The sequence below is a fragment of the Cupressus sempervirens genome, chromosome 6, assembly GCF_028749045.1.
Source record: "Cupressus sempervirens isolate cs-2001-9-10 chromosome 6, ASM2874904v1, whole genome shotgun sequence".
NCBI classification, from domain to species: domain Eukaryota; kingdom Viridiplantae; phylum Streptophyta; class Pinopsida; order Cupressales; family Cupressaceae; genus Cupressus; species Cupressus sempervirens.
In genome coordinates, this window is record NC_143123.1 from 374,799 (window position 1) to 388,144 (window position 13,346).

The 13,346-nt window shown below is 35.2% G+C and overlaps 1 protein-coding gene across 3 annotated transcripts in view; it reads right to left on the minus strand.

The window, feature by feature from the left end:
* The window catches only part of LOC149550663 (Divalent ion symporter), a 46,681-nt gene extending 33,621 nt beyond the window's left edge, over nt 1-13,060 (minus strand). Inside the window, exons 1-4 of one of the 3 annotated variants that reach the window (XM_089786215.1) lie at nt 12,468-13,026; nt 11,391-11,687; nt 10,869-11,204; nt 10,053-10,242 (exon numbers count right to left, since the gene is read on the minus strand). In XM_089786215.1, coding sequence (XP_089642341.1) covers nt 10,053-10,242; nt 10,869-11,204; nt 11,391-11,687; nt 12,468-12,968 — 1,324 coding nt within the window. In that variant the 5' untranslated portion in view covers nt 12,969-13,026. Of the gene's footprint in view, nt 1-10,052; nt 10,243-10,868; nt 11,205-11,390; nt 11,688-12,467 lie in introns of all 3 variants that reach the window. The other 2 variants (XM_089786212.1, XM_089786214.1) reach the window with 2 other exon arrangements.
* Between the last annotated feature and the right edge of the window lie 286 nt (nt 13,061-13,346).

Genomic DNA, 13,346 nt, shown 5'->3' on the forward strand with positions numbered 1-13,346 from the left:
GAGAAAAAACAGACCTCACCGTTGTGCTTAGAACGTTCAAAAACCCCTAAATCCATATAAGGCACTTAAATTTTTGGGGCAAAAATTCTAGTCCTTTTTTTTGGCATACTAGGTTGTACAGCCTCTGGCACACAGTACAAAGCAATTTTTTTTTAAATCGCAGAAAATAAAATTAAAATAAAAGTTTTGAAGCGTTGCTTTAAAAAAAAACAAAAATTTCATATAAAGTTTTCAAACTTTTCAAACTTTATAAAAACCTTTTTTTTAAAAGTTTGTTTTAATGCATGGAAAAGGACGCACATGTTGATGTCATCATGTCAGAAAGGTACTAATATCTCTGACAGAAAGTGCTGATGCAGGTCTGCAATGTGCAGTGCTGACATCATCTTTTTACTGGCTAAAATTTGACAGCCATTCAACTGTCAAGCATTTGGTTTTCTTTGTCTTCTGGAGGACCTGGTGATTTTTTTGCGATATCTTGAGCATACAAGTGTCTTTTTCGATCTGAAAGAAGCGTTGGAAAGCTGATTCAGAGACGGAGACAATGGTATAGGTATTTTTTGGATTTTTTTCCAGTTTGGTACCTATTTTTATGCTTGAAGTTCGTTGATGTCTGTCATCTTCCAGGGGGTGTAACTTGTTCGTTATAGCTCCGTTTTTCGATCCAGAAAAAGTGCCAGAAAGCTCTTCTTGAGCCCTATTCAAATTCTCTGATATTTTTCATCAGTATTCTTTAAAGGTACATGTGATTTTCAACTGAAGTTTTTTTTTCTCTCTTCTTGTTTACACATTCCTTCTAGTAGCTGGGGTTCGTTTTTTTGTATTGTGGGGGTGTTTTTGTATAATTGTTTCTGTTATTTATAACAATAAACTAGCACTTTTTCAAAAACAATCCAACACCTTTTAAAACAATGGCTAACCTCTTCTTGTGTAGAACTTCTAACCCCTCATAACTATCACACATGGAAGACCTTGATGACACAGCTTCTTCGGTCAAAAGGGTTATAGTCTTTTTTAGATGCAATGCAACTAGTTTGATAGAGGCCTTTTGAGGTCATGCAACACAAGAACAAAATGGCTGAGGCAATAGGATTGATTGCTTTACAGGTATCTGATAGTCTACAGTTTCATCTTGATAGGTGCAATACCCCTGTAGCTATGTGGACCAAGCTTGAAGGCTTGTTTGGTACAGTGAATGAGTTCATGGCACTTCAAATTGAGACAGAGCTTACCTGTCTTGTACCAAATTCTTTTCCTTCCATTGAGGACTTCTTGATGAAGTTCAATCAACAAAGATCTTTATTGCAGGGTTGCGAGAAGACCAAGACTAACACTGAGTGCATTTATCTTATTCTTTCTAAGCTTTGTGGAAACTTTCGGATTTTTGCTTCTACCTTCTATTCCACCAAAGATGCTTTGGGTAACAAATTTTCCATGCCATCCTTTGAGATTTTTTGTGATCATTTGACTCAAGAGCAAGCCAAGCTCTCTCAATTGGATTCTCTCACAAGCTCATAGATTCATGCTTTGGTAGCTCGACCATCTTCAAGGACGGAGGAGAAGAGTCGGAAATCTCATTCTACAGAGTCTCAGATTGATTCTAGCACTCACAGTTCATCTAGGCCACCTCCTCCTAAACGGGGTAAATCAAAGCCATAAAGACCGAAATGTGCTTATTGTAATAAGCCTAATCATGATGAGTCACATTACTATGAGAAGAAGTTAGATGGCTATGCCAAATAGGTTTCATATTTGACAGCTCTCCTTCAGAAGAACAACATTGATATTTCTTCTACTGATAAGTAGGAGATAATTTCCACAGCAAGTCAAATTGTGATATTGCTATCAGGATTTAACTGCGTGATTTTGAGTCGAACACATTGACACATGTTTCATGCGTAGTGATTCAACATGAATCCATCTCTCATGAGAATAAATGGAACACTTAGCACTCATTGGATGTAGGTGATGCTCACAAGGGTGAAGCACCAGGACTTCCTGGGAGGTCACCCATTCCAGTACTACGCCAGCCTGAACGCGCTTAACTATGAAGTTTCCTCCATGGTTAAACCAAAAGCTTGCAACCCCATTTGCAAAACCTTCACCAAGTGTTGTGCCTTATGAACCATTCATTAGAAAGCCCCTTAAGCTCATCAACTGATAAGCAGGAGATAATTTCCACAGCAAGTCAAATTGTGATATTGCTATCAGGATTTAACTCTATGATTTTGAGTCAAACTCATTGACCCATGTTTCATGAGTAGTGATTCAACATGAATCCATCTCTCATGAGAATAAATGGAACACTTACAACTCATTGGATCTAGGTGATGCTCACAGGGGTGAAGCACCGGAACTTCCTGGGAGGTCACCCATCCCAGTACTACTCTAGCTTGAGCGTGCCTAACTACGGAGTCTCCTCCATGGTTAAACCCAAAGCTTGCAACCCCATTTGCAAAACCAACAAGCTTAAGGGGCTTTCTAATGAATGGTTCATAAGGCACAAGACTTGGTGAAGGTTAAACTTTTTCCAAAACTGCCAACTCTAGGACGAATTCATACCTGCATTCATCAAATCAACCATAACTTCCGCAAAACTTAATAGAATTTGATCAAACCAAAACCAAAGAAAGATAAATACCTTTTCGAAAATATAATTTTTAGGTCTGCATCGATTCATATGAATTTGTACCAATAGAAACAAAAGTCGAGTTTTCTAGAAATTTACACAGAAAATTAACATAAAACTTGCAAAACAAAACCTCCTTTCATTTCTATTCTCCTCAAAAAAGTTTCTGACCATTCCAATTTGTAAATCACGACCATTACATGATATTTTAATGTCCTTTCGATTCCTTTGACCTATTGAATACCTCCTATGACCTTACACATTCTCTTTCACATCATCTTTTTCATATTGTCACATTTGATAACAATATTTACTTACATATTTGACAACTTTTGTATTTGCCTACAAATGAATTATAAAACTTATAAAACACCTAATAACATATCAAATATGACATTTTATGAAATTTCACCCTTCCATGGGTTTATTTACATAATTTGACTTTACTAGACAACTAGGACAATCTATTACAAATGACTTTATTTATTCTTGCACATTGACTCAAATGGATTCAATGATTTAAAAAAAAAAAAAAAGTACTTCATCCTCATGTATCCTCTTGTTGTTCCTTCTTGATAGGTGTCTTGTATCAGGTAACTTGAGGTGTTGTCATCAATGCCAAAGAGGGAGATTGTTGGAAGATATAATTCGAACAATTGTTATGTTGTCATTGATGTCAAACTTGTTGGTGAGGCAGTTTGCTAACTGATCTAAAGTGTCATATCTATTTGATTGATGAAGAGGATTTGAAGTTATTCATAACAAAAATATCTAGAGGATAGGCTGAGTTATGAAGAAGAAACTACAAATGGACACTTGATTAGTTGGACTTTGACAATATAGCTTGATTGTTTAAATCATGTTGCAAAAGGAGAAGATAGTAATGCTCAAGCTTTGAAAGAATTTGAATTATATTCCAAGTGATGCTAGTGTCAACCAAGCCACAATAAGTGCCAAGAATAATTAGCGTTGACTGAGCATCAGTATCGACCGAGTGACAGTGTATGTGCTGAGCAAGAAATTTAGTGGCGACCAAGTAACCAGTGATGACCGTGTGTGAGAATAGAGTGTTATTCGAGGAACAATATTTTAACAATTTATGAGAAATCGTAACTTTCAGCCAACTAAGTTGATTTCTTGGAATATGGAAAGTGTTTTGAAAATAAGGATCGATGAGTTGAATCATTTAATACTAGGAGAGGATTAGGTAAATGATTTAAGGAATGGCTTCCAAGAGAAATTTCTAGAAAAGAAGAGGATAAACAAGATGACTATCAAATACATTGTATGTTGTGGATCTGATCATAAACCCTAAGATCTACAGTGATGTTTAAGTGGCAAAAGATCATAATTACCAATTTAAGGAGGTACAAGAGTGAACTTTCAATGAGTGTGCAGAGTGTTGTTGAAAGTTGGAGCAGTTGTTGATGTTATTGACTGGCGAATCTAAGCAAAAGGTTGAGACGATTTGAGAAGAGGTGGAGTGATTGCTTGAAAGGTTGCCAAGCGAATCAGAGACTGAGATGACAATGGAGGTCAGATAGTGAATCGGTTTATGAGCTGAACTGAGATGTGAGTTGTACTTAACAAATTAAACCTGCTGGTATTTGAAATCCTTTAATCAAGATTGACCTAACAGTCATATGTAAATCCTTTAGCAGGGCGACATTCTAATGGAACGCTCTAAAGTCTTCTAACAAGGCCACTCCTAACAGGGTGATTAAATCCTTTAACAAGTTCACATTTAACAGTGTACTTTGTAATCTTTAATAGGGTTGGCTCCTAACATAGCTCACTTCAGAAGAGTGAAAATCAGTGACATGTTGTTAGTGGTTTTTCCTAAATTGGGTTTCCACATTAAATCCTAGTGTCAAACTTGTGTGGATGTTATTTATGGTGTTTTATTGATTAAAGTTTACATTCTGCAAGTTTGTTATATTTAGGACAGTGGACAACTAGTTGATGTTACTAATAGTTGATTGTAGAGACCGAGTTATGGAACAATAAGATCCGAAGTTGTTTTTTCAATTGGTACATATGGACCTTGGATAATTGATTAACCCCCTCCCCCCTTGTTAGATCCCAAATTTTCGTCCTAAACTTTAAAGTGATCATAACCGTTGGTTTAGCAAATTATTTTCATATGAAGTGAGTTAGTTAATTATAGACGTTGCATCAATTTATTTCTTTCCTAATTATGTGAAGTGAGTTAGTTAATTATAGACGTTGCATCAATTTATTTCTTTCCTGATCATGTGAAGTGAGTTAGTTAATTATAGATGTTGCATCAATTTATTTCTTTCCTAATCATGTAAAGTGAGTTTGTTAAATTATATACGTTGTATCAATTGATAATGAGTTATTTTCATGATCATGTGAAATGAGTTAGTTATTATAGACGTTGGTGAAATCTCTAACAGTCACTAGATGATCAACAATGGTTTTTGATTAACAATTAATATATCTTGAATTAATGTCTTGGCGAGAATGTTGTTTGAGTGATCGTAGGAAGAAGACTGAAGAGAGGGGAAGCATTGCTAAATGGGATCATCAGAAGGGGATGGTTGAATGATCCAGTCATCAAAATCGATAGGTTTGACCTAAGACTACCTTGGTGAGGATACTAGGATTTGACAACATGTTGCATTGTGGAACCGCATTAGCTATTAAAGGAACAATATAATAAATAATATAAATTAAACATAATTCATACCTTTAAAGAATTATCAATGAAATTATTATTTAATCATTATTATACACTCTCAAATATGAACATATGTATATAAAAATAAGGTGACACCAATAAATTATAAGTTATAATCTAATGATGCCACTTTATCAATACATACGCATGAACGTACATAAGGATGCATAATAATAATAAAACTCTTTAACTTCTTATTTTTCTTTCCCTCCTCTTCATTCGATTTGTATGGCATTCGAATGGCTTCTTGTAACTGATGGAAGCCAAAGAGCCAAGCTCTTTCTTTTCAATATAGAGTCTCATGATCATATTAGACACAGTCTATTTTTCATTCTCTGCTATTGGTGGCTCACTATTCTCTATGTTTACACATAGAGTGGAGAAACTGGGATTAATTTCTGACCTTATTCACTGTTCTTTCATTTTCCCATATTGCCTTCACGTCTCCCTAGCCACGAGATTCTAAGCAAGGAGCGGAGTCCATTCTTCCTGCCGCGGAGATTTAGAAGCAGACAAAGGTGTCATGTAAGATACCGCTGACCATGTTTTTATTTCCTTTTTCATATTGTCGGGTTTATCATAAGAACCAAGTATAGATACCATTGAACCATGATTGTATTCCTTTCATATTGCTATACCAGTTGTGTATCTTGTTTTGTATAAAATCCATAATACTAATGCCAAATTATTACAGTATGAATTGGGGTAAACATTAGTAGACTTCTAGTTCATAGAACCTGTCTTTTATATCACTGATGTTCCTTTTTCATAAAAGTGTATCAACCATGTACATGGGAGATGAAAATGCAATGATAACCATGAACAACTAATTTTGCTCAAAATTTAATACATTCATTTATACCATACAGATATGAAAATAATATCATGAAACCCAAATCGAGGAATTCACTGGCAATAATGCCATTATAGGTGAAGAGGTGTAAATCAAATATAGTGGATATAAACTCGCGAGCACTTAGGAATCACCGGTATGGTAGCTTGAGAAGGTGAGAAGGTGTAGAGAGTCTGCACAAACAAGAATGGAATCATAATAAATTAATAAAAGACAAAAACTATAATAGCTCATGCATGTTCCAGTTATGAAATATGTTATAAAGTCGAGTTGTGGAGATTGGGTTTACGAACCCAACTTTGAAATCCTTGGCGAGGGTAGAAATAGGCAGATGTGCCAAACATGTGATCTTTGTTGTTTATCCAGATGCTTAACTTATTTTGGAGAATAACTGTTGGGACACTCAAACCACCTGATTACTTAGATGGCTAGACTTATGAACATCCCAAGCCCGATCCCGAGGTAGGGAGGGCCGTTCTATTAAGTTAGGATATGTGGGGATAAGTAATGGTCCGTTGTTGGGAGGTTAAGCTTATGTCAATGCTTCTCCTCTCACCAATGCCGAGGCTTGGACAACGAGTTAAAAGGATTCTTTTGTTAATATTGTATGTTTCTTTTACTTTTAACCCTTAGAAGAATAGATAGATATTTTAATTTCTAATTGGAGAAAACATTTACTTTTATGTTGAATAAGCATTTTAGTTGATATAATTAATCGTTACTTTATTTTTAGATGAAGATGGTATCAGTTAGAAATGGTTTAATTAGCAATACATAATATTCTTTTTGTTTCTCGTGAAATCAGTTGAACATAAAAGCCAATTAGATTGAAAAAGAGTTTCTTTCAGTTATAATCAGTTGGTAGAAATCATTGTCATGTGAAATGGAATCAGTTACTTATAAAATTAGATTATTAGGAAGTTAAAATTGGATATTAAAATTCGTTTGTTAAACCCCTCTTAGTTATTCTAAATATTCTAACGATAGGGTTATGTGCAAAAATCACAATATAGGAAGGAAAGTGCTCCCATTGCTCTAATAAGATGTTGGATTTTAGCCAAGATCAGAAAGGTTGAATTGATAAGTTTCCACAAGTGAACAAAGACAAGCACAATATTATGTCTTTCATATACATTTGAAGAGTGCATAATACAATGATCAACCTTGCATATAAAGACTCTTACATCCCAAATTTTGCCCTAATTTTAATTATGATTATGATCGTTGGTTTAATAAATTATTTTTCTTTTGCTGATCATGTGAAACAAGTTAGTTAATTATATACGTTGTATCGATTGATTATTTCTTTCTTGATCATATGAAACAAGTTAGTTAATTATATACGTTGCATCAATTGAGCTATTAAGAAAACAATATAATAACAACTTAAAATAATCAAAACTAAATATAATTCATGCCTTTTAAGAATTATTGAATCTCTTTTATTTAATCATTATTATAAACTCGTAAATACAAACTTATATAAATAAAAATGAAGTGGCACCAATAAATTATAAATAAATAATCTAATGATGCCACCTCATCAATATACATACAAGAATGTAAATAAGAGCTTACAATAATAATAATAAAAAAGATTTAATCTTTTCATTTTCTCCTTATTTAACTTCTCGCTTTTATTTTTTTCTTTTCAAAATTGAAATTCTTGAAGCACCCGAACAAACTTTTTGGAAACGTATGAAAGCCAAGGAGTCTCGGCTTAACTTTTAAAGGAGTCATGATCGGGTTTGAGAATGTCTCTCTCACATTTGCGTTTACTCCATGATTAATCATTACTCTGAATAGTCTTTCTTTACTGCCAAACATCATTTTATTTATGCAACCAAATCCTCGCAATTACAATCATAGTCATCTGCTGTGAAGCTGATACATCCTCCGCTACAGAAGTGAGGCTGGAAGCCCAACCTACGATTGCAAGAGAACAGGTTACACCTGAACTTGCAAGTTATACTTTTGTTTGGTAATCCTTGGGGACCAATTGTGTAGTATTGCAATGGCAAGTTTATTGCTTAGAAATAGTGATAATATGGAATTGATCTTATCTGAACTTAGCCGAATGCAAATATAATGCATGCGTACTTCCATTCTAGATTTTTATTTCTGCTCTCCCTTTCTGTATCTACATATTCTCCTCAGTCGGTTAGGAATGATTTGTGGAGATAATCTAATATGAAATCTATAAATGTCTGAGGTGTTTATGATACCAATTTCCAAACAGTCTTGAGCTTACAGCCTATTGAAGACTAAGATAAATATGAATGTTGAAAAAATCTATATGATTGCAATACTCATAACATATATAATTCTTGGCTTGAAATCAGAATACTTTGACACCAAGGAATTCATCTGGCATTGAAGCCATAGTATGGGTGAAGAGGTGTAAAATCAAGTCGGAATCATGAGGACACTGAGGAATTCACCTGGCAGAGAGGCCAATGAATGGTGAAGAGGTGTAAACTTAACTTGCAAATAAAATCAAGAAAATAGATTGGAATAAATAATTAAATAGCTCATGCATGTCCTAATAAAGGAACCTGCTGTCAAGTCCAGTGGTGGAGATCGGGTTCACAAACCCAATTTGAAATCCTTGGCCAAGGTAGTTTCAGGCATATGTGCCAATCATGAGATCTTTTTGTTTGTTCATAAGCTTCAGTTATTTAGGAATAACTAATGGGACACTCAAACCACCAGGTAGCTCGGATGGCTGGACTTAAGAACATACCAAGCCCGATCTCGAGGTAGGGAGGGCCGTTCTATTAAGTTAGGATATGTGGGGATAAGTATGGTCCACAGTTGGGAGGTTAAGCCTAAGTCAATGCTTCTCCTCTCACCAATGCCGAGGCTTGTACAACATGGCAAAGGGATTTCTCCATTGTTTCTATATGTTTTTCTTTTGCACTTTTACCTTTAAATTCATAGCAGACTAAATAGATAGTTGTTACTTTACTTTCAACTGAACATGTTATCAGTTAGAATGAATATATTAGTTGATAAAGAAGATAGTTGTTACTTTACTTTCAGCTGAACATGTTATCAGTTAGAATGATTAAAATGTTAGCAATGTACTCAATTATTTATTTCATTACAGCAGTCAAATATATTATGCAAAAAGAATAGGAAGTGGTTACTTCTTTCTAGTTATAATTAGTTAATGGAAGTCTTTGTCATGTGAAATGGAATCAGTTATTTGTAAATTTTGTGTTTACAACTGGTTAGGAAAATTCGTTTGTTTCAAAGACAAGGATGAGGAAGTAAGCTCACTTAAAAAGTGTGTGAGCAAGTGGCAAATATGCATGCACTAGGTGTCTCAAGTGATGAGGACATGTCTCAACTACATGACTTGAGACAAGAACATCAAAAATCTCGAGTAAACTTAAGCTACATGTGAATAGGTCAATCTTTCAAAGACTCAGTTAACTAGGAGCATAATGACTCTATTTACATGAACATTATATTCATGGGTTGTTTCCCCTACGGAGTGGAATTCATTTTACACTAAAATGTGGGGTTTCTCTAACTTGTCTCCAATTGTCATCCCTATTCTAATACCCAAAAACTTGAGGTATCATATAATTAAATGAGTCAAAAAATATAAAAATTAACAAATCCACATTCATATACACAGTAACCCACCTGTATCTTCATCTCAAAACGGAAGAAAACAACAAATATTGCTTCTGTAGATTGAGGGAGTCATACATGAAGCAAAGTTAAACAAACAGCATTACTACTTGCAGGTGGGAATAACTAGAGATATTACGCACTAGTGGAAGCTTGAAACACAATAGGCATTTCGTTTGTCAAGTGCAAATGATTGTAATCAAGCATGAATCGAAAGAATTTACCTGTAGGCACATTCGAGGCTACGTTTGAAAGAACAATTATGACCGCTGAAAGAGTCACCAATCCAAGTACATTATTAATATGTGCATGAGGCTCAACCGCATCCCACAGTGCACTGGGTATGCCTGTCTTGTTGAATCCTTCTACCGTGATAAACATACCCGAGAAGAACACTAAAAGAGAATAAGAGACCTGCTCCAGAAGAAGGGAATTTCATAAAATTAGTCTAGAAAAATTACTAGCAGATATCCTTTGATTTGGACATGATTAAATTTTATGAGTTGCCATTCAAGTAACAATTCAATACAATATCCTATAAATCTAATTCTTGGCATCATAGCCATTTAAATGAAATTTATGAACTAGATATTCAAGAGGAACATGAATTTGCAAGTCAAGGTTTTCAGTGTTTACTGTACAATATATATGATTGTGAAGCTGGCTTAGTTGCTTAAACCTTTGTAAGGACAAAATGAACAATGGCATATTCTGTTATATTGTCAGGACACCCAGGTGTGGTTTCCTTTAAGGAGGGACAGAAAATTATGAACATTTAGTGGACATGTGAAACTCTTAATTGCTGTTAGTGCGATGGTGGGCAACTTGTTAAAATACATATTTATTCTTGTACAAAGAACTGATATATTGTCTTCGTAAAGATGGTGTTGGCGATCATGAAACAAGCATAAACAAATCAGTTGGGGAAACCATGAACCGGCAGGGTAGCTACTGACACATTCATTCTTGAACAATGACAAAGTTCAAATTCAAAGCTTAATCATTTTATCATGAAAACTTGGATTAGCAAATTGTTATACCTTCTCAAGGGAGGGACGAGCATCTGTGAAATCAAGAACTACAAGGGCAATAGCTGCAGTTATAGCAGTCCATGACATATTGAGGCCACATATCAGGGCAGCTAGCATTCCAACGGTCACTAAATAAACACAGGTTTTCCATGCAATGTTTTTCCATTTATTACGGAGAGCTTCCTTCCCTGCAAGTACCTCAGCCAGTGCAATTTCTCTTACATTGTTGCCATTTGCAATTGGTTGGGGGTTCACTTTCAATGACCGCCTTGCTGAAACTCCTTCATGATGTCCTTCAGAACTCGCAGAGTCATCCCTTACCTCTGTCGTAGTGCTTTCAAGTCGCTGCAACAAGTAGAATGTGTGGTGGATCTTTCATACTTATACTGCAGTATTGACTAATTATAAAGGAAACTTTGAATTTGCAATCAAACCTGTATATTTGGCAAATAACTTTATGCACATTTCAAAAGAAATACCTGAACAATTTTTTCTATAGAAAATTGCCAATTGGTGAAAAATAGTCAATACCTGCACGTCATTATTATTTCTCTCACAAACAATTTCAGAACTCCCAACCTCTGAAGGGTTTAGACCATCAACTGCGGAGTCCACATGAGATAACATTGTAGGGGAAAATCTATGAGAGTTAACATCCTCTTCGCTAACCTCAACTTCAGCTACAGCTTCTTCATCTTTCTCCGAATTAAGTAGCTTCCAATAAAACACCAACAGTATCAGAGTATTCACCAACACTCCTACAAGCATGGAGGGCAGAAGTCCCACCACAAATTTACCGAAAGAAATTTTACTCTGTAATGCAATTACCTGTAGTAAACCAAACCAGCTTGAAATTAAAATACATATTAGGAAAAATATAGAAAACAGAAGCAACTTTGTTGTACTGCAATCATCTGTTGTTTCCGAAGAGTATACACTCAAAATATTACATATTGGGAAGAGTATAAAAAATACGGTAGTAATGCTGTACAGGCCATAAAGCATTATCAAATTCCACAAATCTCCGTTACCTTAATTACCATTTTAGAATTAAGAAGGAAGGAGCTCAATCATAGCTTCACATTTTCCAGATCTTTTTTGTTGATTAAAACAAGAATGCTGTAATAAGTAATTTTATGTATAGAATTTTCAGTTTCATAATGCATATAATTTGTATAAGATCGAATGAGCTAAGGAGCTCCACAACGATGATGCAAAATTCACAACCTTCGCTGAAGGCATTGTACGATGACATAGTTAGTCGGGTGCGTTTGATTTTGAGGACTCGGGACAATTAACAAGTTACGTAGTTTTGATTGTGAGCAAAATTGTATTGATAAGTTGGGGATACTTTCCACAGCAAGTCAAATTTTGATATTGCTAAGTTTTCGAGTTAAACTATACAGTTGAATCTTGATAGCAACGAAACTGTATTGGTTTATGCCCCCTGAGCTTCACTACTAAATGCAACGACTGCCCAAGTAGAGTACTAGAACATTTATGCTGGTAAGATTCACGAAGATAACTTGATAAAAACTAACTAGGAACTATGTAATTGAATCAAGAACATCATATTTTTGCACTATCATAAATCATATAAATCGTTACCAAATTCTGGGGATTGCCAATTGGAGTTGCAGCAGAGCCAATATTAGCACTGGATGCTAGAGCCAACAAAAAGGGCTGGGGTGGCAGATTGTGCTGTCTACATAGCTTCAGTACAAATTCGGTGAGCACGACACAACATGTGTCATTTGTAAAAAGAGCACTTGTAATTGCTGTAATAAAGGAAACTCTACACAATAAATCTCTGCCTCCTCTGCTACGCCATGAGAGGAGATGTCCCAAATACTTGAACATATCTGCCCTTTCCAAATAAACACTGACGACCATTGTGCCGAAGAGGAGACCGAGTATTGGAAGATCAACAGCTGCATATGCCTGATCAGGTGAGAGCACTTGAAATATGACCATAAGCAATGCTCCGAGCACCGAGCCTGCTGTTCTCCCAATTGGAAGAAAGGGCACTGCAGGAAACACAGCTAATATCCAAAATACTACAAACCCAATACATCCTAACACTACTTTGGGGGTTGAAGCCATCGCCATGCCTCTCTGAACTTGGAGTTATCTATCCTACCTTACTATGAAATAGTGCCTAGTCAACGTGTTGTTTCTCCAACTTAAAGTCACGTGGACGTGAAACTTCGACGTGGTGGTTTACCTTATTTATATTTGTTCACGAAAGGATAACTAATATTTTTTTATGGATTTTTGTGGATTGACATTTATTACCATTTACTTTTATTTTTAAAATCATCAATGGCAGGTTTATTAGTCCAGCCTATTTATAGGCTGAGACTTATGTTTTCACCTGATTTTAGGCTATTAGTTTGCCTTAAAAGCTGTGCCTTTGCAAAATATTAAACATGATTTCCAATGTTTGAAGTGTCTTTTTTTTTTTTTTTTGAATTTCTTGAAAAGTAT